Source organism: Eptatretus burgeri, chromosome 17 (assembly GCF_056783735.1).
Source record: "Eptatretus burgeri isolate ZD-2024b chromosome 17, Ebu_testis_v1, whole genome shotgun sequence".
Lineage (NCBI taxonomy): Eukaryota > Metazoa > Chordata > Myxini > Myxiniformes > Myxinidae > Eptatretus > Eptatretus burgeri.
Window position 1 is genome coordinate 5,368,090 of NC_140977.1, and position 27,134 is coordinate 5,395,223.

At 42.4% G+C, this 27,134-nt stretch overlaps 1 protein-coding gene across 1 annotated transcript in view; it reads right to left on the reverse strand.

Moving 5' to 3' along the window:
* Positions 1 to 779: 779 nt before the first annotated feature.
* The window catches only part of LOC147009159 (uncharacterized), a 113,934-nt gene continuing 87,579 nt past the window's right edge, over positions 780 to 27,134 (reverse strand). Inside the window, exons 8-11 of the mRNA XM_085862988.1 lie at positions 21,849 to 21,911; positions 18,751 to 18,813; positions 18,406 to 18,459; positions 780 to 8,591 (exon numbers count right to left, since the gene is read on the reverse strand). Of these exons, the coding sequence (XP_085719114.1) occupies positions 6,790 to 8,591; positions 18,406 to 18,459; positions 18,751 to 18,813; positions 21,849 to 21,911 (1,982 nt within the window). The 3' untranslated portion in view covers positions 780 to 6,789. The remainder of the gene's footprint in view (positions 8,592 to 18,405; positions 18,460 to 18,750; positions 18,814 to 21,848; positions 21,912 to 27,134) is intronic.

The following is a 27,134-nucleotide window of genomic DNA, read 5'->3' on the forward strand; positions in this document are numbered from 1 at the left end:
TAAAATTGTGACCTGTTCGTGATAAACACAGACAGATATCCAAAAGTTGGGGTGCAGTTATATCATCTGTATTATTTTTACATTTTTGAGTGTTACAAAATAGTTGTATTATACCTTCAATGTTATAATAATTGTTTTGAAGTTTAAATAAACCGATTACATCTTCTTTTTGAATACCTGCATTAAAACCTTGTGATAGTAGTTGATACTCAGGTTGAAAGCTTCACTTGGTGAAAATTATTAAACCATCATAATCTAAAAATTTGGAGTAAGGAGCATCTTCAAAAGGAAACGGGGATTTCCGCATCCGTTTGAACAGACTATTAGGCATCTTAATGAATTTGGTATATTTTTATGGTTGTTAAATTTGGTCTTATTTTCCCAAACGGGTAAAAAACAAACAAACATTCACTTATATATTTAGAAAATAAATCATCTGATTTTTTTGCACAAGCTTTTTTTGGAAGCTCAGTTTTATCCTAAGTTCAGGTTTAATTTCTAAACAATCCATTATTTTATTTATACAATATCATGTGTTGATATTTCCCTGAAAATGATAATCGTGAAGAATAAATAACATCAATCCTTGAAACATTAGTGCAATTTTATTGATCTCTTCCATTGTTAGAAAAGGTGTATTATCACCCTCATACTTTATATTCATTTGTCTTATGAATCTTGTTCAGTAATTCATCTTTGGTGTAATTTTTGAGTCACAAATTGCCCCCAGGAACATGATCTCAGACCAACCACAAGCAGGATAAATCAAGACACGTATCAACATTTTCATTGATTTATTACAGGTTAGGGGTTGGGTGGTGGGGAAATTCAAAGATCAAAAATAGCAGGAAAAAATGAGACACAAATGGTACACTGCTTCAACACGTATACATTCGCCCTTACTCTTACGCGATCATACCTGCCCCGGAGCACTTACGAACCATTACTTATCACGAACTACAATACTGGATCTGGTCACCCAATGAATGACAGAGAGGGGGATTGAGGGAAGAGTTCGCAGAGGTAGATAAGAAAAGATTGGAGACTATGGCATTCCTTCAGCGAACCTGCGGTCGCTCCAATTGGAGCACCTTACCACGGCCCGGCTCCTGAACTCGCACCTTGTGGGGGAGAACTCGGGGGAGAAATCTCGGGGGAGAACTGCTACCTTTACTTCTTGCTGTGATGGTCCTTTCCTGTAAGAGAGAACGAACTGACTCGAGTCCGCTCTTTTATCTTCCTCCAGTCCATGGGCAAGCGATCCTTCCCAGCTGCGAGAGCCCACCGTGTCATCTCCTGATTGGCCCAGCTGTGGCGCATTTGTGTCAAGCAGGGGTGGGGAGGAGGTTAAAGGGTGGAAGGTTCTAGCATCTTTGAGCATCTTTGCCCTTGGAAGAGATAGAGAAATAAAGAAATTGAAGTGGAAGGAAACTCGACAAATAGAAAAAGGGGACAAAATCCTATCTTCTCACACGCGCAACATATTTGTCACATAAATTCGATTTACCTAACTTCTAAATGGAATATTAAGTAAATAGCTGACTCATATTTGACTTGTAGAAAATGCAAAACAATAGAAAAAAATTACCCCCGTGTGGGGGTGACGGTCATCTCTATAATACCACAAGTTCTCAATGTTCAGTTATGACTGAAGACTACTGCACAGCTCGAACTGCGCAGTTTGGTAAAAGATGACTCGGCATTTTGGCGCGCACTAAATTATATTTTGAAAATAAATGCCGACGTTTACATTTCAGGTTTTGAAACTTTCGCACCTTCGGCGGAAAATGTCTAAATATAAAAGGCTAAAAATGTGTTTTATGTTTATATTTCATTTCTCCTTCCTTCCTTCTTTGCGAATCGCATCGGCGTTTTTGGCCATCTTCCAGATCACGTGACGATCAAATGGGAAGGAAATTTAAAAATCTGTCCGGTTAGATACAAGATAATATTTTTTACTATCATAATCAATAAACAGTTGCCGAATATCTTGTAGAATGGCAGACTAGATTGGTTTTGAAAATGGTGATTTTTATAACTTACGTGACCTCGTGACCTTGACCCCGGACAAAAGTTATATCGTTGTGCAACACTCATCGACCTCTACCCACATACTAAGTTTCATCAAGATCGGAAAGAAAAAATGTTGATGGACGGACAGACGGACATTTGGTCTAGCTTTATTAGGTCATCTCTGTAGAGATGACCTAAAAAAGGGACATTCCATGGCTTGTGGAAAATGCCAGAAGATAGAAAAATAAGGGTCAATCAAAGAAAACCTTGTGTTCTTAAGAGGAACAAAGTAATGCTTGAAAAAAGTTCATATAAAGGAGCACTCTACATACATGTATAGGTTAAGACCCACCAGTACGTAAATTTTTTGTGTACCTTGAACACGAAAACACATAAGATAATGTGTATGTGTGTGATTAATTTGTTTTAAAAGGTATTTGGTCTCAATTTTTGTGTGTGTGCGTGCGTCCGCACCATATCTCGGACATGTATGGACCGATTTTGTTCAAACGTGGCGCAAGCACAGTCCGACGGCATACACTTGCACCTAACTTTATTTTGCGATGCGATCAAAGATTGCCGACTGGTGGCCATTTTAGTTGCAACATCAATGTGGGCTTGCCCGTTAACTCCGCACAACAAAATAACTAAAACAACAAGGGCTATAACATTTTATCTTTTTTTTTTTCCCCTTGTTTTTCATACTTCAGTATTGTTTTGGTTCTCATCATTGTTTTATTATTCATCTTCAATAGGATACATTATTTCATTATCATCGTAATTTAAAATGTTATCCTATTATTGCGGTGTATTCTGATTTATTTAATGATTGATCTTTCGAGTTTTTTTATTTATGATGCATTTCAGATCCAATTCAGCATGCTGTCAAGAGATTCAATTGAATTTACTCTCTCATGGAATCTGTAAAATCTAGATCTTTCAACATGATTGGAATCTTCAACAATGAGACTGAAGCACAAGGTCTGTTACTTTTACATCACTGCTTTTTCTCCATCTGCTCTTTCAACTCCATCACATACTTTCTTCCAGCAACCACTTGCTGGTTGGTGAATGTTTAAAACTCCAGGGTGTTCCAGCAGGTGGAATAGCTTTCCAAAGACTGTGCTCTTGCACTTTTATTTCCAGAAGTTGGAGCAGGGGGTACAAAACAATCTCTCATCATCCTCCATCCATCCATCGTCACACTCTGCGTTACCCCGATTAACCCTTCCCAAACCAACACTTTTACTTTCAGTTTGAAGTGTTGCCTTTCCAAATCTCCACTTTTCCTGTTCATCAATTCCTCGATTGTGTCCCAGAGTTGACCAATGACGCAACTATTAATCCATACCTTCCATTTCCTTGCTCTTGCGTGAGCCTCAATATTGTAGAAACAAATCACCAAATAATTATATATATTTATATTGACAACCAAAGAAATTGCGAGGAATGCAATTGCAATCAAAGAAACATCACACGATCAAATTCTTTGAATCAACATTCCAGTTAATCCCTCAATGTAAAGCAAACTACATTCACACTCAGAACACTTCATATTGAGATTATAAAAATAAACATTATGATGTGAAAAAAATATATAAGCAATATGATCTAACACAACATAACCTTCTACCCTGAGTAAGAAGAACCTTTGCGAGGTAAGTGTATTATTTCGGCTTAGAATGCCTAATCCTTCAGTTAATGAAGATACAGGGGTAGAGGGAGGAAATACTTGTTGAAAGAAGGACTTATAACAGTGATTAATATATTTAATAATATTTTTATATTTTAACAACATACACAACATGGCCAAAAGTATGTAGATACCTGCTCATCCAACACCTCATTCCAAAGTTATGGGCATTAATATGGAGTTGGTCCCCCCCCCCCCCTTTGCTGCTATAACAGCCTCCACTGTTCTGGGAAGGCTTTCCACTAGATGTTGGAACATTGCTGCAGGGATTTGCTTCCACAAAAGCATTAATGAGGATGGGCATTAATGTTGGGCAATTATGTCTGGCTCGCAGTTGGCGTTCCAATTCATCCCAAAGGTGTTCGATGGGGTTGAGGTCAGGGCTCTGTGCAGGCCAGTCAAGTTCTTCCACACCGATCTCGACAAACCATTTCTGGAAGGATCTCGCTTTGTGCAAGGGGGCGTTGTCATGCTGAAACAGGAAAGGGCCTTCCACAAACGGTTGCCACAAAGTTGGAAGCAAATAATCGTGCAGAATGTCATTGTATGCTGTAGTGTTAAGATTTCCCTTCATTGGAAATAAGGGGCCAAGCACGAACCATGAAAAACAGCCCCAGACCATTATTCCTACTCCATCAAACTTTACAGTTGGCATTACTCATTCGGGCAGGAAGCGTTCTCCTGGCATCTGCCAAACCCACATTCGTCCATCGGACTGCCTGATGGTGAAGCGTAATTCATCACTCCAGAGAACGCGTTTCCATTGCTCCAGAATCCAATGGCGGTGAGCTTTACAACACTCCAGCCGACGCTTGGCATTGCGCATAGTGATCTTCGGCTTGAGTGCGGCTGCTCAGCCATGGAAACCCATTTCAGGAAGCTCTCAATGAACAGTGCTTGTGCTGATGTTGCTTCCAGAGGCAGTTTGGAACTCGGTAATGAGTGCTGCATCCGACGACAGATGATTTTTCTGTGCTACGCGCTTCAGCACATGGTAGTCCCATTCTGTGAGCTCGTGTGGCCTACCACCTCACGGCTGAGCTGTTGTTGCTCCGAGGTGTTTCCACTTCACAATAACAGTACTTACAGATGACTGGGGCAGCTCTGGCAGAGCAGAAATTTGATGAACTGACTTGTTGGAAAGGTGGCATCCTGTGACGGTGCCACATTGAAAGTCACCGAGCTCTTGAGTACAGCCCATTCTACTGCCAATGTTTGTCTATGGAGAATGAATGGCTGTGTGTTTGATTTTATACACCTCTCAGCAAGGGTATCCGCATACTTTTGGCCACGTTGTGCATTTAAAAATGGTGAACAATATCTACCTTTGATCAGCTTTTATCGAAGCACCATTTACATGACACCTTCAGGTCCAGTAGCAATGAGTTGGCTAGCAGGGTTACCTTTGTAATGACTGACAGGGTGAGAAGCATGCTGAACAGCAGCTCGATGCACCTCAAACACCACCAATAAGGATTTAACCAAGTAACCGACCATCATCATCACACTCGACTATTCGGAGGAGAAGAAACCAAAATGGCAGAAGACGAAAATGTGCAGCAACATCTTTCTTCAGGAGAAGTCTCACAAGCAGGCTGTGAATGTGCTGTGATGTGATAATCCCACACAGTATCAGTTACTTCCTTTCTTGCAAGGGAAATGTTTATCGTCTCAGAAAAAATAAAAACAAAAAGGAAGTTAGTTTGTGCTGTTTTTGAGGCAGGCGTCACTTGTTCAGCCTTTTCATTGTGTACAGACTCCTTCTCACTTCCCTCTCACTCCTCATGCTTGCACATGTCAGAAGGTGGAATCAAAAGTCTTTTCAACACATCTTCATCATGTTCAGTATGGCTGGAAGATACCTACATTCTTTAACCCAGAAAATGGTGAGCTGCGTTGGAGCGAGATAAAGTCAAGGGAAACCCAAGGGAAAACCTGCTGTGGTTCTGAACTGCAAATTGATCATATGACCAGGATGTAGGGGTGAAAGACCAATCAAACCATCTTGCTCTTGCATTCTGGAGTTTAAATATATTCCCTGTCCCTCTCTTGGCATCTGATTTATCCATGGACCATGTTTCTAAAGAACCTTTTCCAGCCAAATTGGACTTCTCCATGTGATTGGAATCTCCCTCTGTGGGCATCAGGAGGTGGGAGAGTCCTTACAAAATGACAAGTCTGCACCTTCGTTTTTGGAATCATATTGAGGACCAAGTGCTGATGGTTTCTCAGATAACCGCATTCTGGACAGTTTCCATTTAACTGTAACTTGGATGAATCTGTTCATTCAGGTGACACTACTCCACTTGGTTGTGATCCCCATTTGTGTGTTTTAGAAGGTGAAATGGAGTCCTCTTAAATCTCAAAGGAGCCATTTTCTGTTTTTTGTAAGAACGCGTTTCGAGGAACAAGTTGTGAAGTTTTCTTATTCTCAATGTTTTGTTCCGAGAGTTCTTTTCAGGATCGTCACTCAACCCCAGGCAGCCTCCAATTGCAGTTTGTTTGTGGTAATGTTCCCTGGGGGTGGTTTTTAAGATCTCAGTGAGGTTCTTCTTTGTCACTCCCATTGCTCCAATTATGACTGGTACAATGTTGGCGCTCTTTAGTTTCCAGGTTCTCAACTTCATTTTTCAGGTCCCAATACTTGGGTATATTCCTCATTTCCATGGTATTTAGACCGAAGTCCCTGGGTAATGACACTTCGATGAGCAATGTCATGTTATCCTTTTTGTATGCGAGTACTGTCCGGTCGCAATGCTTTCTTTTCTATGTTCACGCTTGATGGGATGGTCAGATCGTCCGTGAGCACTAAGTACTAGTTTTCAACAATCGCTTTTGGTTCGTGCTTCCATGATTTTCGTGACTGTGACGTTGAAGTTTTTGCAAATGTGACAGCAGATTACTCCACCGACATTGTGGCACCTTTGTAAGTGCAGTTGTTCTGATGAGTTTTTTTTTTTTTTTAACATCCTGAGAGAAGGTGCATTCTGTTTCTACCTTGCAGAACCTACACTTGTCTAATTGACTCAATCCTGCCATCTCCTTCAGGCTATTGTTATAATGTCGTTAGTATTGGACATTGATTATGACTCGTTCTCCATCCCAGTTAAGTTCTGTCCTGCATGTATTTTTTTATGTCGAGATAAATTTGATGAACGAGCAAAACCCTTGTTGCATTCAGGACATACGTAGGGCTTCTCTCCTGCATGGATATTTTCATGATAACGTAAAGACGACGAGTAAGCAAATACCGCGCTGCACACAGAACACTTAAAGGATTTCTCTCCCGTGTGGATTCTGTGATGGTGACGTAAACTTGATGATTGATTAAATGCCTTCCCACATTGTGAACAATTGTAAGGTTTCTCTCCCGTGTGGATTCTGTAATGTCGATGCAAATTTGAAGACTGATTAAATGCCTTCGCACATTGTGAACACTTGTAAGGTTTCTCTCCTGTGTGTATTCTTTGATGTATTTTCAGTGACGTGATATTGGTAAAATCCTTGCTGCACACAGAACACTTGTAAGGTTTCTCTCCCGTGTGGATTCTGTTATGTTGATGTAAAGTTGCCAAGTGATTAAATGATTTTCCACATTGTGAACAACTGTAGGGTTTTTCTCCTGTGTGAATTCTTTGATGTACTTTCAAATCCTTGGTATTGATAAACTTCTTATTGCAAACAGAACACTCGAAAGGCTTCTCTCCCGTGTGGATTTTTTTATGTTCTTTTAAATATGAAGAACATGCAAATGCCTTGCTGCAAACAGCACAATTGTAAGGTTTCTCTCCCGTGTGGATTCTGTGATGTTGATGTAAACTTGCCGACTCGTTAAATGCCTTGCCGCATTGTGAACATTTGTATGGTTTCTCTCCAGTGTGTATTCTTTGATGTATTTTCAATGGCGTGTTATTGGTAAATTCCTTGCAGCATACAGGACACTTGTAAGGCTTTTCTCCTGTGTGGATTCTTTGATGTCGACGTAAAGTTGATGACTGCATAAATGCCTTGCCGCAGTGTGAACACTTGAATGGTTTCTCTCCTGTGTGGGATTTTTTATGTATATAGAAATTTGAAGAACATGCAAATGCCTTGTCGCACACAGGGCACTTGTAAGGTTTTTCTCCCGTGTGGATTCTTTGATGTCGACGTAAGGTTGATGACTGCATAAATGCCTTGCCGCATTGTGAACACTTGAATGATTTCTCTCCTGTGTGTATTTTTTTATGTATATAGAAATTTGAAGAACATGCAAATGCCTTGTTGCACACAGAACACTTGTAAGGTTTCTCTCCCGTGTGTATTCTTTGATGTTGACGTAAACTTGCTGAGTGTTTAAATGATTTTCCGCATTGTGGACACTTGAGAAGTTTCTCTCCTGTGTGAATTCTTCGATGTACTTTCAAATCCTTGGTCGTAGTAAAATCCATATTGCAAACAGAACACTTGAAAAACTTCTCACTGGTGTGTATTCTTTGATGTGCATTTCGAGAGGAAGAATACGCAAACGCCTTGCTGCATACAGGGCATTTATAAGGCTTCTCGCCTGTGTGTTTTACTTTATGATTATTCAAATATGATAACTGAGAATATTCCTTGCTACACACACTACACTTGTACGGCATCTCACGTCTGTATAATGTTTGACATCTCTTTAAAGATTTTGATGAACTGAACGTTTTCTTGCAAACAGAACGCTTGTGCGGCTTCTCGTTCCTTTCAGTTTTCTTGAATGTGGTCATACAATTCTTGTTCTTGGTTCGTTTTCGGCTATATCTGTTGATTTCCTCATGAGAAGTCAGTGTCATGTTCTGATTGAAAGAAACTTGTGTGTCAAACAACTGGGAATTTGACTTGGAACAAGAAACCATGTCCATTTGATTCTCTGCAAAGACAATTCACAAAGACATCAATAAATCATGATGAAAGCCATCAAAAAAAAAATCACTATTGCTGTGAAACATACAAGAAGAAAATGCATAATGTACTCTATTTCAATGAAAATTGGTCCTATATCTGTCCTCATTTCTCAAAAGGCAGAAGCTACATCAGAAGCATTCCAAAAATGTCAGAAATCAAAACATTCCCAAAAACTAAATTAATTGTTACCTCCACCACCGAAGGTAAAGGAGGTTATGTTTTCACCCCTTTCTGTCTTTTTGTCTGTGTACAGGGTATCTCAAAAAGTTGTGGAAGGATCCAGATGAAATTTTGTGGACAGGTTTGGTGTGTGAAAAGGATGAACTGTAGGGTGTGTCTAAATTTTGAAGTTTTGAAATTAATGCTGGCCAGGTTGCCATTGTGTGTGCCACTTGAGAAAAAAATGATATATGCCAATTTATACGAAAATCAGAGTATATTTAGAACTTGCTCAAAGCCCAGAAAGATTTACTACATATAGCAAAATGCACGATATTGTAGCTTATTTTAATTCAATGCTAAAACATCCAAACAATGATATAAAACACACAAAGGGAACAGTCACTGTACAAAATGATATAAAAACAAATAAAAAACAATCACTGATTAAAGTTATCAATTCCCTTAACTTCAGTGGCCTTCACTGATTTCAGGAATTTGTTTCTGTGGTACTCGAGCATTTGTAGTACAAATTGTTTTTCTTCCTCATTGCGGACCAGGGCTTCATTGAAGGACTGCATAAGAGCGACTCCTCTCTCTGCCAAATCATTTGTCACTCGTAGGGCAGAAATGATATTTGTTGCCTCATTGTATGATTTGTTTGCCTCCCATTGTTGTTCGTCTTCTTCAAGAAAGGTTTCATCCAGTCCCAGGATCTGGAGCAGCTTGATGGTGGAAGTGGTAACGAAGTCTGGTAGTGCCATAGTAGATGGATCTTTTATGGGGGGGAAGCCTTTTTGGGGGTTCATCAGATCCCTGGTTATTGTGCATGTTGTGGACCATGTAGCGCTTTTCATCGACAGTGACGGAGTCACAGAAAAGGCTGAGGCCAATGAAGGTCTCCGACAAATACCACAGGTGTCTGGAAAATGCAGTCGAAGCAGCATTTGAGACTTCCTTTTCTGGGTAGCTATGCAGTGCCTTCAAGAATTGAAGATCATTCCTTGGGGCTTCGCTGGCTGATGGACAGGTGAACCAGTATTTAACATAGGTAGTGGTCACAAAAAGTGACACTCGAAGTAAGTGCTTCCACACCATGCGAGATTGGGATTGTACAGATGCCCTCGTTGTGCTCTGGCGCTGTTGGATGTGGAACTGATCTCTGAAAAGCCACATCTTGATGGCATAAATGGCACGTGCCATCCAACGCGCACGGTGAACTGCCCCTGGGTACCTGAACCTAATTCCCTTTGGTGGAGTAGCTACTAGGAAGATGACTGTTAACTGCAAGAGCTCTTCGTCATGATCTCTGGGGTGCTTAGTATTCAGTTGCTGCATGGCAAAGGTGATGATACTTTCTCGAATATCATCTACATGCTCTGATGCATCTACATCATCCAAAGCTGTGCGATACTTTGATTGATCAATGTTTGGCCAGAAATCACGGAAATGACTGAAGATTTCGATTTTTGGAGACCTACAAACATCATACAGTGAAAAAACCTTTTCCAAAACAATTTCAGACACGTGATGTCGACAGGCAAGGTTCAGAAGATCCTTTCCGAACTCTGTTTCGAGTTTTATGCAAACGCCGCCCTTTATACCTGTATTACTTGCTGTTGTGTCGAAACATAAGGCCACAATTCTGTTCTCCAGTTCCCAGCTCCTAATCTCAGCCATACAGGCCTCTGCCATAATAGCAGCAGTGCCAGAATATAGCTTGGGGATGGCAAGAAGCTTGGTTACCTCCTTGCCAGACACCATAATAGGAAGTCGATCCACAGTCAGTTGTTCAGTTCCTGTGTAATTGGGCATTGTCTTGCCATCCCAGTGCAATGTTAGTGGAACGAGTGGATGAAAAGATTCACGAATCTCGGCTGCTAGAGCTTCACGTTGAACTTTTCTTGCTCGTTGGACTGAAGAAGGACTGATCATCAGTTCACTAACTGGTGCTGTAAACTGATCGGATGTAGCCATGGCAGAAAAAAATATAAGTAGCATTCCTGCTGCTGGTTTTGGTGCGATCTAGCGCTGCTGCAACTTCACGTGTAACTACAGAGATTTTTCCCCTTTTCCGCCGCCGTGATCCAGAAGATTTTGAAGGTTTCTTTGGTTCTTCTTCTGAGCTATCTGCAGAAAATGCTGTTTCCTCAGATGATGAATCAAGCACCACAACATGTCACTGTTGCTGAGCTTGCATGATGTTGTTCCTAACGCACTGCAACTGCTGCTGATCTCGCCAGTGCTCTCTCTTCTTGCTTTGCGAGTTTCACGTCAATTCCTGCAATCGAACCATGTCGTCCTTTTTCACGCTGAGCCTTCAAAAACTGCCGATCCTCTTCTATTTTGATCATCGTCATGGCCTGACATTGTCCAAAGGCATTGTCCAAAGAATCCCTGAAAGCATCATGCTTTCCCTCTTCTGTCGCTGACTTCCTTGTGATTTTTTTTTCAGGCCCTGCCATTCCTTGTGAAGACGTCGTAGCTGATCCCAGAGATGATTCTTAGCCCTCGTTGGTATCCGTGCTCGTTCCCAAATTTGTAGGATCATTGTGACCGTTTCCTTCACACTGTCATTTAGACTATGTTCTTTCTGTATATGAAAATCAAACAGCACCTTGAGCACCTCTCCTCGTGAAGGAAGCTGAGCACAACTGAAGTGATCTTCTGTGCCACCAATCAACCAAATCTCAGTCTTTTTCCTAGTTACCTTCACCATTTCACCTGCAAACAAGCCAAACAATGGCAAACAGCCAAACCTTGAATGGAATAAGCATCACAAAGATTACATCAACAGGCAGTCGAGATAAATAATACAAAGCTGTATGCTGCAGCCAATGCCCTGCGATATAAAATTGTGTTACAATTTATTGTGAGCTGTCGGTCGAATGTGTGGTGCTGCTTTGCACTGTCAGGCTTCGCAGGCCAGATGTGCTGTGCATTGTGCAAGGCTGTCTTTGGAGAGGGTAACTCAAAAACAAAACTTAAAATTAATAATATTTATGTTTTATCTATTTTGATTTGGTGTGTCACCAAAAAAATATTATGGGTGGCCACTGGCCACAATGCCAGTGAACACAGCAGTGACTGGCTTTGAGTGCAACTGTGTATACCTTTGGTCTCGTTGAGCAAGTAGTAAATGTTGTGCTATCAAGTTTTAATTCTGGATATGGTGTTTTTGTATAAAGTGGCACACAAATTTTACCTGGCCGATATAAAATATCAAACTTAAATTTTTCATGTAGTCATTAGACACACCCTTATGAACTGCTTAGATTTTGGAGAAGATCCAGATCCGGATCCGACGAGAATATTTCCGACGGATCCGACGACGACTCCAACGCAATACTACAATATTTTAAGTGATTCTTCGCCATTGAGAGATAGGGCAAAACCGATACATAGAATGATATCTCAAAAAATTGTGGACGGATTTGTATGAAACCTGGTGGACAGGTTGGGTGTGCCACAAGGACAAATTGATTCAATTATGGTGAAAATCCAGATATGGATACGATAATTATTTAATTTTTAAAGCGATTCTTCACCATTGAGAGATTGGGTCAAAAACGACATAGTACTGCATGGCATGATATTTCAAAAATGTATTGGGCCCGATATGTTCTCGTGGATAAGGCATTACGCGGCGGAGGTATGTGCTCCACCAAGTGCCCTTCTAGTTCTAGCTGTGTGCTTTCGCTGGTGGACATGAAAGATTAACATTGCTTCCCTTACAAGAAACATCATCAGAGGAGGAGGCAATTTAGAGTAGGCCGAAAGCCTGTGCCGTATTAACATATTGTCAAATGCCTTCAAGAGATGTCAAATACCAACTTGCCGTATTAATGTGTTTTCTAAATTACCGAGCCAAATTTCTTCCCACCCGTCACACACACCTGTTTATAATGAATAATGTTTTTGAATATATCCCTGAATGTCCACATAAATGCAACGTTGTTTTTAAGATGAAAGCTACTCAAGGTTTCTGGGTTGTGTACAGTAAGTACTGTAGTTGGTAATCACACTGACTCCAACTTGTCCATATCAGCCAAGCGTGTGTGTGTGTGCGTGCATGCGTGTGTGTGTGTGTGTTTGTTTGCTTCATTGGTTCCAGAGTCTGTTTGGAACTCGGTAGTGAGTGTTGCAACCGACAACAGATGATTTTTCCACGCTACGCACTTCAGCACTTGGCGGTCCCGTTCTGTGAGCTTGTGTGGCCTATCACTTCGCCGCTGAGCTGTTGTTGCTCCTAGACGTTTCCACTTCACAATAACAGCATTTACAGTTGATCGGGGCAGCTCTCGCCGGGCAGAAATTTGCCAAACTCACATCTGATCCCGGTAACGCCGTTGCAAGCTTTTGTACCCGGCTAACTTCCACAAAAATACCTCAAAATTTTTTTTTAAAAACTACCATGGGTGTAATTCAAATAATCATGGCCATGATGTGTTAGCATTGCACCCCATCCACATGAAATGGGTTAACAAACAAATCAGCATATCGGAATAGCACCTCAATTACCTGTAATTGCGGCATGTTTATCCGACAATGAACATACGGAAACCTCCGTATGGGTCGTGACGAGAACACGGATTTCCGTATACATACGGAAGAGTTTCACCCATAGGATTCCATCCCTACATGTTCTTTCATTTTTATAAAATGTTTTTTTCTGCCGTGTGTGTGTGTGTGTGTGTGTGTGTGTGTGTGTGTGTGTGTGTGTGTGTGTGTGTGTGTGTGTGTGTGTGTGTGTGTGTGTGTGTGTGTGTGTGTGTGTGTGTGTGTGTGTGTGTGTGTGTGTGCATTATGACTGTAATTGGTGTTTTGAATCATTACAGATGTGCTTGTGAAAGATGAGGTAAAGGAAGAAGAAAATTTGCATCAAATGTTGTCACAGCAACCACATGGGGGCTGGTACGTCAAGGCAGGTAAGGAGGTAATCATCACTTGTAAAACAGACTCTGTGGGAATCATGATCTCATCCTGTAATGAAAGGGTATTTTTTCATGTAGGCATGTGATTTGGGTCTAAAGAAATTATCTGAAGATTGACTTTTTGCAGGGCAACGAAAATTTTGAATTACGCACTGCAAATAAAGCAATTTCCTGGAAAATTGAGCTTAATTTTGAGGTTTTGAAACAGACTTTTTAAAGCAATAATCATCGCAAAATACTAAGATAAAATTGAAAATGACAAAAACCTCTTATTGGTTGGGTACTGGCGAGTCTATCGCAGAAAGGTTTTGAATCTCTCTCACTGCAAATAAAGCAATTTCCTGGAAAATTGAGCTCAGTTTTGAAGTTGAGGAACACATTCAACAAAAAAAGCAAAAATCATCACAAAATAGTTGGAGACGATAACTAAACCAGAACAAAAATCCCCAAGGAATGCCTTATTTACTGTTGCCACTCATGTACATAAATGGAAACATACCTGTTTTCACTGACCTTTCTTCTGTTATAATTTCACGCTATTCATCGAGTTGCTTATCAAAGTGGAACATGTATACACACTACTATGAAGATGTCATTGCAAAGTCTTCACATGATCATTCAGTAATCCTGATGATAGTTGTAGTCAGTCTAAGAAGTAAACTAAATCACAAAAATACTTCGTGTTAAATTGTTTATTGAGATGATCTCAATCGCAATTGAAGTCAACATATTGTTACAGCTGTGGAAATTCGCAGACCACCATAAAGGGCCTGCAGGTGAGATAACTCTAAGTACATGTGTAGTTAGCCCCAAACCCGTTGTTTAGAGAGATTTTTATGCGATTCATTCGGGCTGCGACGCTTTGAGATAGCCGTTTTTCTGTTCTATCTTTATTTTGAACCAACCACGTCTCAACCGCCATAACCATCAAACCACCACCGATAAACCCTCCACCACCCTCAGCTCTCTCCTTCTATGGCCATTCCCGCACCACCTGTGAACACTGAGCGTCGGGCTGTCTTGGGCTCGTTCAAGATACGCACCGAGCCGCGAGTGCAAATAGCGGCCTTTCCGAGGAAGAATTCGGATCAAGAACGCTACACGCCCACTTCTTATCCGTCCAATTAGCAAGCGCAGAGCGGCTTGGCCCCGCCTCCAGGCGCGTCTGTGTGAAATCGAGAAATGCAAATTATAGGATCAGGGGAGGTTCACGCCCACTTTTCCTCCGTCCAATTGGCGAGCGTGGCTCCGCCTCAGAGGTCATCCTGATCCGGAAATTTGCATATTGTTTTCTCCTGCCGGCCTATAAAACGGCGAGCGTAAGGCGGAGTGTGGCAGAGTCAGTTTTTGGTTGGAAGAGCATAGTGTGGCAGTCGCAGAGTGTGGCAGTGGCAGAGTGTGGCAGTAGCGGAGTGTGGCAGCAGCAGAGTGTGGCAGTAGCAGTGTGTGTCGGCAGGGCAGAGTGAGTCAAGTCATCGGTGTGGCAGAGAGTGGAGTCAGGTGGCGAAGGCATCGAGTTGGGTTCTGCAATCGGCTGAGGAGAGTTGTGGGAAGAGGCCAAGGAGCTCGGGTCCGAGGCGAGAAGGACGGCGGTCGGCGACGAGGTCGCGGTGTGAGATCGCTCGTCGCGGGACCCAAGCCAGCCAGCCATTCTCCCTCCCCCAGGGCATCAACAATTCCCCCTTTCCCCCACGCTGAGATAGTGCAACAAGGGGGCCCCATTACCACCCCACTCCAAACGTCGTGCCAACAAAACCCGCCAAGGAGCACGGAGTCGGGGCACAGCCACGCGGCCATATCTGCGGCTCGTCCGCCAACGCGTCACGAGGACGCGGGTAGGACCCACCCGGTCTCGCGGACCTGGCCGCTCCTTCAGGTCACGCGCGCATATTGGCCTACAGGCCCGTCTGCCCCCTTGTCTATGAGGGTGGCTTCTTTCCTTTGCTTTTGAGTAAATGTGTGTTGGCGCCCTCTGTAAAGTAGAACTGCGTAAGTGTTGCCGTGTGTGCGCGTAGTCGGTAGTAACTCTGCGTCGTTGTTTCTTTTGTTGTAACTGCTACATGTGCATTTTGACTGTTTGGTTGTATATATGCGCTTTCCGTGTGTCACGTAATAAATGTGCATTGTGTGAACTGTTTTCCCGTTTCGCTTCATCTTTTCTTTATTGACCCTCCATCCTGCTTCACGTAAAGGGTTCGTAGTGGGCTTAATCTGCCCGGTAATTAATCGGAACCGTCGAGGCCGACGATAACACCGCTCGGTTATCACTGTAGCACGGAACTGACCGCTTAAGCGGTTCGTGTCCGGAGTCGGCCTGTGGCGTGGTGCGATCGCCCGGTCGACCATTCGCGCAGGTATTTAGGTAGATCTAATTTGGCCAGCGACCCTATCCTGCGCGGGTGGGCAATTAGCACGATCGTGGTGAGGTTAAACCCCCACCCGTGACTAGCTCCCGGCGTTGGTCCGAGAGGGTCACGACTGAATTGTCCGTTCCGGTGAGCGAGGTGGCCCCCATTCGAGTTGAGCGGCCGATCGCACGCCGGCGGGCGCGAATTCGCAACAATATATATCAGAATTGTCACAATTGACAATGAATCAAAGTCAACAAACAATGAAGCTCTTTTTGACAAAAAATAACTATAAATCTGAGGTGTTACCAGTGGTTACATTTTGTTCAATCAACTTAAATAATAACTTCATAACCTTCATGCCATCATTCCCATCCAATGGAACCATACTCTGTGCAGAGCATCGGTGCTGCCAAAGCAGTCTACTGGGCTATTAGGCACAATCCTGGATGGGTCGCCACTCCGACACAGGATATTCGAATGGCTCAATCATCCCAGCAAGCTGGTACTCATTTTGCCGACCTCGGAAGAATGACAGGCTGAGTAAACCCCACCTGGTATTAATTCAACAGCTGAGCAGGATTTAAACTCAGGACCCTAGGATCACAAGCCCGCCACTCTTACCATTAAGCCAACACCAGGCATATCATTCCCATGCTTCACATCATCAAATCTTTTTTGTCTGAAAAACAATAATAAACTTAATTACATGCAAAACCAGCAACACAAAACAAAATTAACTCCTCGTGCATAGAGATGATAAATATTTTATCTTTAATTTTTTTTTCTCGAACGCTAATCAATAAAGACAAATCATGCTGATTATCAATAAAGACAATAAGGACAAATCATGCTGACACTTAATGTGGAAGAAAGTGTCTTCTCAATTACTTTCATTTCAATTTCAGAAAAATATCGATAAATCGTTGTTTCTGGCAAAACCCAACTTCAGTCGCTCCAGCAGTCGCTGTTTTCCTTCGTCTTTTAAATGTTAAATTTCACATTAACGGTACTTGTGCGTCATTTTATATATAGTTTGTACATTTTCTGTCAATGTAAGTCTGATTTTGAATTCAAAAAATGCTAATTAAAAAACAAATTTTGATTATTTTTTCCCTTAAAATTGAGATAGCATAAAAACTTAACCTGATTGAGCGAAATGAGATACATTTCTAAATTCAGCATGCAAAAAAGACATATAAGAACCGTTGAGAAAACCTCGACCTCTGAAATGACGCAGACCAGTGTTATCAATCACAATAGAGTTGATAAATATTTTATCTTTAATTTTTTTTCTCTAACTCTAATCAATAAAGACAAATCATGCTGCTTATCAATCACAACAGAGTTGATAAATATTTTCTGATTACTTTTTTATAATTCAAGAGATCATGCTGTTCATGCAAAGTCACAAAACGTACCAGTCATCCTTATTTTTACGTCCATAATTAAATAATTTAGCATCATTATTTAAAGTTTTGCATATCATGCAAAATATCATTCATTTTCTTCATGTAGCTCAAGATTAACGACGCGGTCCGCTACTGGCACTGCTAGTCGTGGGGGGTCCTTTCTTTCGATGGTCAAGTCGATCGCATATGCAGGATTTAGTCCGTATGGTGTCACCTTCTTCAGAGGGGCACCGAATGACCCAGCAATTGAATACTTTGTCTTCCGTGATTCTAATTGTCGTATGTGCTTTTGGGAAGATGGATGACTGTGGAATGCTTTGAAACCTCGGCCGCCATAGTCGATCGTATCATTGCACCACGTGCACAACTATTTTCCAGGCTTATCTAATATTCTGATAAAGTCGCCGAAAAGTGACTATACAGACTTCTTCACAAGAGTAACAGCTTCTTTCTTCATCCATTCCCAACGAAACTTATTCTTAATTCCCTGATCAATTTCCTTGATTCGTGCAGCCACTTTCCTCTCGCCGATTGCCATTTTGATATCTGCGAGTTTAGGTAAGGCGACGTTTAATTAGCCCGGCGGAAGATGGCGTTTCTTCACATGTCGGGGTTATTCAAAAATGCAGTTATAAACGGAAACTAAATATGATTTAAGATCGGAGATAGAAATTTAACTGTGAAAAAAAAATTATCGGATTTTCGCGAAGAATCGTAAAAATCACATCCCCGCATGTTACATTTTGTTGATTTGGATGAGGACTTCACTGGACTTATGTCCTGAAAAAGTTTCTGCCTGTTAATAAATAGCAAGTGCAGCCATTTCGCAAGAGGGGAAAAAAAACAACAGAAATAATAGAAGCACATCACACCTCAAGCACATTGGCACACCCTATTACATGGAGATTTAAAGTAGGAACACTTACCTTGCAGGGGACAATGCAAGAGTTCAGGATTGACCATCAGCTTCCCAACAACATCTGGAACAACAAAGTCATCCCATTGTATCAAGATGTTATCTCTATTAATGGGACTGCAAGTTGGTAACAGACTGATTCTGTCATAATCGTCGATGCATGATCATTTCCCATAAGTATCTCGACAAATATTGTGACGTTTCAATGTGTTGAATGAATTTAGTTTATTAACGAGATGGGTATTTGCGTTGTTTCACGGCCTTAACATAAGTCCAACAACAAATCAAGAGAGAGAATAAACTCCCATGCAATATACACTCGTCAATGGGACAAGCAAAATGTTGTGGTTCAGACCTTTGTCTTGAAAGGATGATTCATCCCCGAACTCAGACTTCACCTTCACTTTAACAATAAAACCTGAAACAAAAATCTCTCGTTAAAACTAAACAATGGTATGAATGAATCAAAAGGCTCTTTACTTATCAACTGAAAAACCTCAAAGAAAGATCAGCAATTACATAAAACTCAAGAGGTGCTCATTAGAGGACAAACCGCGCCAAACAGTGCTGGATATGACTGTTTAGTGTCATTTTCAGGATTTTGTTAAAACGGATAAACAGAAGAGCCTCCACACGAAAGGCTCACTCTGCATCTCCACAGATCCAATCATCAAGTCAGTCATGGCACTGTCATATATCAATTTTGAAGGTACAGTATTGTAAAACCATCTAATTACAACAGTGTTTATTGTGGTAAATTATAGGAATAAATAAACTCAGGACACATGCCTGAAACCTGATACACCAGAGCTACCCTCCAATAATATTGCTTTTTATGAGAGTGTTTGTATTTTTACACTTAAAGGCAGTCAATGCCGAAAGACCCAGGTTTGAAGCATCTCCGAGCACAACACATCGCAGGACATTTTTCCAAGGACGCAAAATGAATATATAAATATTCAGGATGTCCTGAAAAATGTTCAGGATCCACATAAACATCATTACCATTTGGAATTTGATTGGTATTCTTAATTTATATAAACTTCAGAGAGGATTGGGGCTGACACGATGGCCGAGAGGTACGCACACTCGCCTCTTAGCTGTCTAGTTTGAATCCCAACCCAACTATCAACTGTCATCCTGGTGTTTTGCAGGCAGGGGCATGAAAAGACGAGATGGATAGAGAAGAAAACTCACAGGAGGGGAAATTTGGAAGGAGGAGAGCCTGGGATGGGGGTTAGCGAGGGTAGAAAAGATAATGGTTTTGAAATGGGGATGATCCGACATGGTGGTGAACAGCTGTCTTGAAGACCTGGAGGGAAGAATGAGATTGAAGAGAATGTGGAAATTTGTTCAACAGGTGGGAAAAAAGAGGAACGAACGAGTGGAGGTGAGCAGTAATTATTGATTTTGGTAGTTTCACCAGAAGGGAATTGATGGTGGATCGTGTGCACCCAGCAGAAACCTGGGGTGACAAAGCACAGAAACAGCAGTGGGTGCACGGCCAGAAAGGATGCAGTTGAAGACAGAGAAACCACGAAAATCTGTGATGGGAAAGTGATAGGTCCATAGACAGCCTCAGCACGGGGGATTCCAATGACCAATGATCTTACAGGCCTTGGTTTCCATGGCGTCAAGCTGAACAAGATGCAAGGCAGGTGAGCCAGCCAGCCCAAAGGGGAGAGCAGTACTCCATCAAGCTGTGGATGAAGGTCTTGTCGGTGGATGGGAATTCAGGTGTGTCAAGGAAGGACTTTGGACAACGGAGGACCGCCCAGACGGCGACTGGCTTTGGAGGCCAACTTTGAAATGTGGTTTGACCAAGACAGATCATGGCTGATGGTGAGACCCATGAGTTTGAGTGACTGAACTTTCTCAAAAGGATTGTTTAAGGATTCAAGAGGATTCAAAAAGGAGGAGTATTCAGTAATTTTTCAAGATATCATATTAACACTTGCACAGCTTATTTGTATGTACATGTAGTTGATGTGAGGAATGTTTGGTCAAAGGTTAAGATCAAGGCCATCGAAAATATGCAAAACTATTAGGCTGCAATTAGAAAAATGTATCAATCAGATTTGTTATGCACACCATTCAATCATGTAAAACATCAATTTTTTTTAAATTACCAAATTACTCTTTCCATGGCAATGATTGTTTATTTGAATTCCGCAAGTATCATGCTATGCATGACATATTTCTTGTTACTTACGAAATTAAAGATTCACAAGTATCGTGACAGATTTCAGAGACCCCGGGGTAGCGCGTAGTGAGCAAGCCTCAATGTAAACCAGCCATGAGACATGCACCTTGAGACGGCCTTCGTGGCCCTCCGTCCTTTCTCAAGGCACTTCTTCGTCCTTGTCCTCCGACATGCCAGCTCCCCGGTCTTAATCCTGTTTCTTCTTCTTCACACTTGTCCTCATCCGCACCTGGAGCTCTGGTGCATGCCTTTTCTATTGGCCCATCCGCCTATTTCTGGGAGGAGTCCTCCTCCAGGCCATCCCATCCACGGTGCAGCCCCAATAAAAAATAAGTCAATCTCCTCTTCCGGAGATCAACTACAGCGTATTATGTCGCCATGGCTGGCACACACTGGCCAGACAGATTGTGACATCCTTTTCACACACGTGTGACATGTGTGTCTTTTGTGATAGGAAGTCCTCACCTGGCCCTGCCCACAAACGAGAGGTATTTACGCACACAATATTACCCTGACTATCCTGCCAATAAATTACGTACGCTGCCTCGTCAGTATCATGTGTAACAAACCGACTTACTTTGGCGGGTCCCTGTTACATGGCAATCGAACCAATTCAGAACACACGGACCATCTTACACCTATCACAGTCAAGTTATGGATTCCCCCCCTCCGTCCCCTTCAACATAACAGTATATTGATTGGTCTGGTATGTTATTCTGTCCGCCTGTTTGCATGTATGTCAATCGCCTACAAATCACATTGTTACTCCGATCTTCACGAAACTTAACCTTTCAGACATTTACACCTATTCGACCCTCTTTGGATACTTTGACCCCTTTAACCCTTCGTTAGTCTGCTGTGTCATTCAAACGTGGTTAGTCTGGTGGGGTGTATACACACCCCAATGCGAAAATGCATATAATGTTACTATTTTTAAAAAATGTAAAAAAATACGGGGTGCCAAAACACCCCATGGGACGAACGAAGGGTTTAGCTCATTCGACCCCATAGACCACTTAAGACCCTGAAAGACCCTTATATACATCTTGGACCTTCACAGCCTTGGACACATTAGACCTGTAGGCCCATTCAACGCACACCACACAAACATCTATGAAGTCTTCTTGCAATGTACAGACTATACTTTTTTCAGCAAGTAATGTGCAATCTCCACCCACCCGGAGGGTGGGCACTCTGCTCATCATCATAAACAACAAAAACTACATCAGGAATGTGTTTGTGGTTCAAACCTTCGTCTTGAGGGAACAAATCATCCACAAATTCGGATTTCACCTTCACTTTCGAAATAAAATCTGAAACAAAAACAATCCATTTATAAACAAAACTTTGAAAGATTGGAAAAAAAAAATTTAAGTTTCTAAAACATAATAAATCATCAACAAAAACTTACTTTACAATCTCAACGATTTTTATTTTACATTAACGTGTAAAATATTATTTTATGGTCTAGCTAATGGTGGTGGTATAGAAGCAACCAGTTCTTGGGAACAGAAACCAAAGTAATATCCATAGAAAAGGGAAAGAGCCAAAACTAAGGTACAATTCAAACAAGTTGAGTTTTGAAGTGAGATTGGGAGAGTTTATAAATGGGATTGCTTTAGACTCAACTCTGTCAAGTAAATACAGTGGCCTGCAAAAGTTATTCACCCCATACCAATAATGCCATGTTTAGATTAATTAATAATTATGGAGAAACAATTTTTCCAAATGAACTTTTAAAATTAACTGACAAGATAAAACAAAGCACTGTTAAAGTTGAAGGAGGTTATAGGTCAGGAATACCTGTTAAAAACATGTGGAAATCAAAATCCACTGGTTGCAAAAGTATTCAGCCCCCTTGGTCAGTACTTTCTGGAAGCACCTTTTGCAGCAATGACTGCTATGAGTCTTTTTGGGTAGATCTCTGCCAGCTTTACACAGTGACATGGTGAAATCTTTACCCATTCTTCATGTGAAAATTGCTCCAGTTCTGCCAAGAACTTCACAGCGCACACATGTAATTCCCGTTAGATATAGGGGATGGGACCCTAACTCCAACACATACTTATCGACATCACTGAACTGCGGGGACTTCTGACTGTCTGTGTGCAAATGGCTTCCAGATTCGTAACAATACGACCTCATGGTCTTTCACGGCACTTGAGATTTTATTTTGAAAAACTGAGAATCAATGATTACCAAAACTGATCACCATCTACTAAAATCGAGGTCACTATTGAGACAGGTTTCCTTTCGCAGTCGTACTCTGGTCATCAATAACCCTGCGGCATCGATGCTGTGACAGTTTTATGACAAAACAGGCCCCAGTTTTTATTCTCATCAAGTGCTCTGGGGATTTGCAATGGTGACTGGCACATTACATCTGATCTCGTTATGTTTTATCCCGCAGCACATGTTCCGATAATGTGGAAATTGTGCCCCTTTTGCGATGGCCCAGAAATGTTTTTTTAGGTTATTAAATAAGCTCAGAGTGGGTCAGGTGTTCAGCCATACGTACATCCATTAGCATTTGACGAAAAAATTATTCTCCTCACAAACTACCCGACCGATAGGAACAAAATTTGGCACGATACATCAGAACAGCAAGGTCTCATGGGGTGGTGCTCCCAGGAGGGGTTAAAGGGGAGGGGGGAGGGTTGCCCCAAATATTGGTTTTATTCAAAAATCTTCTCAGAAACCACCAGAAAGATCCAGATCAAACTCGCCACGAGGCATCGGGACCATGCCCTAACCTTAAGTTGTGCACCCCATGGCCGTATCTCCCCAGGAAAGGGGGCCACGGCCTCCTTCCACCAATCCCTCATATTCAAAAAAACATATTCCTCACAAACTATATGACTGATATGGACCAAATTTGGTACTATACATCAGAAGAGAAAGGTCTCATAAGGTTGTGCTACCCAATTGAATCCACCCCCTATAAGAAGCTGAAGAGGAGGGGGGGGGACTTCACCGACAATTCAGGTAATTTATTTCAAAATCTTCTTGGAAACCAATGACACCAAACTCTTCATGAAACATGAGGACCATGCCGTTAACTCAAGTTGTGCTCCCATGACCGTACCATTTCAGGAAGGGGGAGCCATGGACCCTTCCCCCTAATCCCTCATTTTCACCCCACCTTTTGGGGACATAACCGTCAGTGCCACATCATGGTGCTATTTTTCATGCTTTTGTTGAGTGCTCGAGGTTAGCCTCCCTTTTTACAATTTCATCACATGCGATTCAGGGGCTCGGTTTGATTTCTACACATTGTGTTGTTATATATGGTTTCCTCTTCCTCACCAGTGTAAAGACGAATGTCGTTTAGCGAACTTCTTGCGCTCTGAAGCAAAACTTGCCATTAATTTATCAATGAAATGTAAATTGCAAAACACTGACATTCCAGATGATGATGTTTTAATCATTTTAAAGCCTTGGTTACATCTGCTGTCCATTTTGAGTTTGAAACCAAGGATTGTGCTTTGTTCGAACAGCAGTGGTGTTGTAAACATCTCGATGTAGCCTGACTGATGGTGTTCTCACAATCAATTTATAAATGCTAATCATTGCTTCAAGGTTACCCTTCCATTTTCGTGTATTGTTGTCTTTTGATATCTGTGTCAGTCTCTTTTAATGTATGTATGTATGGATGGATGTATATGAAAATAAAGAAAGACCCACCCACATCTCTCACCTGTGAATGGAGGGAATAGCCAATCAGCTCTCATCCAATTGACTACACCCAGGTGGCTCGGATTGTACAAACGATTGACCCCTGCCATGCTCCTCCAGCCAAAGTAGTAGCGTAAAGCAATCCAAGAAGACTTCGCAAGGAAAGTGCTAAACGCCGTTTCGAACCCTTCACAAAGTTCCTCAACAACTATAAAGACGTTCACACATAGTACACACACGACAATCCCAATGCTATACACTCCCTCAACTACCAGACCGGTTTCATCGCTTATTGGAGAATCATCGGCGATAGCGTAGACAGCAATGCATACCAATGAGGTCTTTCTTTATTTATATATTGACTGCTTTTGATGTTTGCATGTGGTACATGCTTGAGAGCCTCATTGGTGATTCACCAGACATAATCTGCCTAACAGAAACTTTCCTCTCCCAAGATGTGTCTGACTCCCAAGTATCTCTCCCCGGTTACTCCCTCCTCCGGTATGACAGACCTGAGCCTCATCCTGGTGGAGGTGTTGCTCTCTTCATCAAAGACTCTATTCCTCACTCTCCATGCACTGCTCTGACTCCCCCACACCCCCAGGAATACCTCTGGCTACGGCTTCCCCTCCAGTCCCACCTCATGTTTATATGTGCACTGCACCGTCCACCGAGCAGTGATGACTCCATCTACACCTCACTATCCGAAAACATGGACCATCTTCTACCTTCTCATCCAAACTCTTTCTTCCTCATATGTGGCGACTTCAATTGTCATCATGTCAGTTGGCTGGGTGTGGGTATCTCTCTCACCTGTCATGGCACCTCAGCAAAAGCTTTCTGCGACTCATTAGGACTGACTCAATCGGTCAACTTCCCGACCCGGATCTCAACCAATGATACTCCATCTCTTCTGGATCTTATTTTGACAAATTTCCCTGACAATATCCGCTGCTCTTCTTCCACTCCAATCGGTTCTTCTGACCACGTCCTTGTCAAAGTGGACATCTCTCTGGCTGTTATCAGAGAACCACCTCACCGCCGTCGAGTCTAGCATTTCACTCAAGCCGACTGGCAGGGTCTCCGAGCAGCCATCAAACTTACAGACTGGTCTCCTATCACTACTTTCTCAAACATCAACTCATCCTGGGAATTCTTTCTAAGAAACTTGCTCTCCCTCATGCACAGATTTATCCCCTCTCGTTTTCAGTTGTCCTACCTTTCCTCCCGCCCTTGGTTCACTGAAGCTTGTGGCGAGGCAGTTGTCCTGAAACAACTTGCCTTTGCCTCATGGAAAGCAAACCCAACTGAGGGCAATCTCAGTTCCTTCCATAAAGCTCGGAACAAGTGTGTATCTACCCTCAGGAGAGCCAGAAAACAACATTTTTCTCATCTCAAGTCTGAACTCTCAAACCTCTCTCCCTCCTCAAAATCCTGGTGGCGTTTAATCAAATCTGTTTCTGGTGTATGTTCCCCCTCCATCCCTCCCTTACCTCAAATGGCCGCACTGCTGATACCGCACGTGATAAAGCTGAATGTCTAAACTCGGTGTTTGCAGCTAAATCTTGTGTCCTAAACCCATCACTTTCTCTACCCACCTTACTCAGTCGCACCCAACTGTCCCTGAACTCTGTGTCCTTTTCTCCTGACAAGGTGGAGAGCTTGCTTTCAAACCTCGACTCAGATTCTGCAACCGGTCCAGACGGCATCAGCCCACGTGTCCTCAAAGCCTGCTCTTCTGCTCTTGCTCACCCTCTCTCTGTTCTATTCACCCTCTCATTTGCCCAAGGTCATCTGCCATCTGCTTGGAAATCTGCTAACATCACTGCCCTGCATAAAAAAGTTGCAAAAACAGATCCCTGCAACTGCAGACCAATCAGCCTTCTCCCAATCATCAGCAAGGTTATGGAATCCATCATCGCTTCAGACATGAAATCCTTCCTCTTCTCCAATGGCTTGATTTCCGATCATCAATTTGGTTTCAGACCAGGTCACTCTACCCTGGATATGCTGCTTCTGCTCTCCCATCAATGGATGGAGGTCCTCAATGCCAGACAGGAAATCCGAGCCGTATCCCTGGACATATCATGTGCTTTTGACACAGTCTGGCACCCTGCACTACTCACCAAACTCTCTTCCTATGGTATCCAAGGCCATCTCCACTCATGGCTCGCAGACTTCTTCTCCTGTCGCAGTCAACGTGTGGCTCTAAATGGAGTTCTTTCATCCCCCCTTCCTTTGCAGGCTGGAGTTCCTCAAGGTAGCGTTCTGGGCCCTTTGGTGGTCTTTCTGTCTTCTACAGACTCCTCTCAAGCCTTGCCCCCCCCTGCTCTCTCTGCGATTTGCCCCACCACATTTCCACAGGGCGCTCAAGGTCCGCCAACAACCCCCTTCTGGTAAAACTACCAAAATCACGAATCACTGCTCATCTACACTCTTTCATTCCTCTTTTTTCCCGCCTTTGGAATAAACTTCCTCACTCCATTCTTTCCCATTCTTCCCTCCAGGCTTTCAAAACAGCTGTTCACCACCACCTCTTATCATCCCCCATCCAAATCCTCGATCTTTTCTACCCCTGATAATCCACCCCAAACCCACCTCCTTCAATTCCCCTGCTTTCCTTCCTGAAAGTCCCTGTAATGTCCATCTTCTCTTCGCCATGTTCCCCGTCCCATCCCCATCGCTCTCCCTTCCACAGTTCACCTAATGTCTGTTCCCCACTGTTTTATCCCTTCCACTCCCACCCCTCTTGTCTCATGCCCCCTTGCTGTGAGTTGTGTGTTCGCTCTCATACGAGCTTCGACAAGGTATACAAAAAAAAAAAAAAAAAAAAAAAAAAAATCAGGCGGGAAAAGTACGCG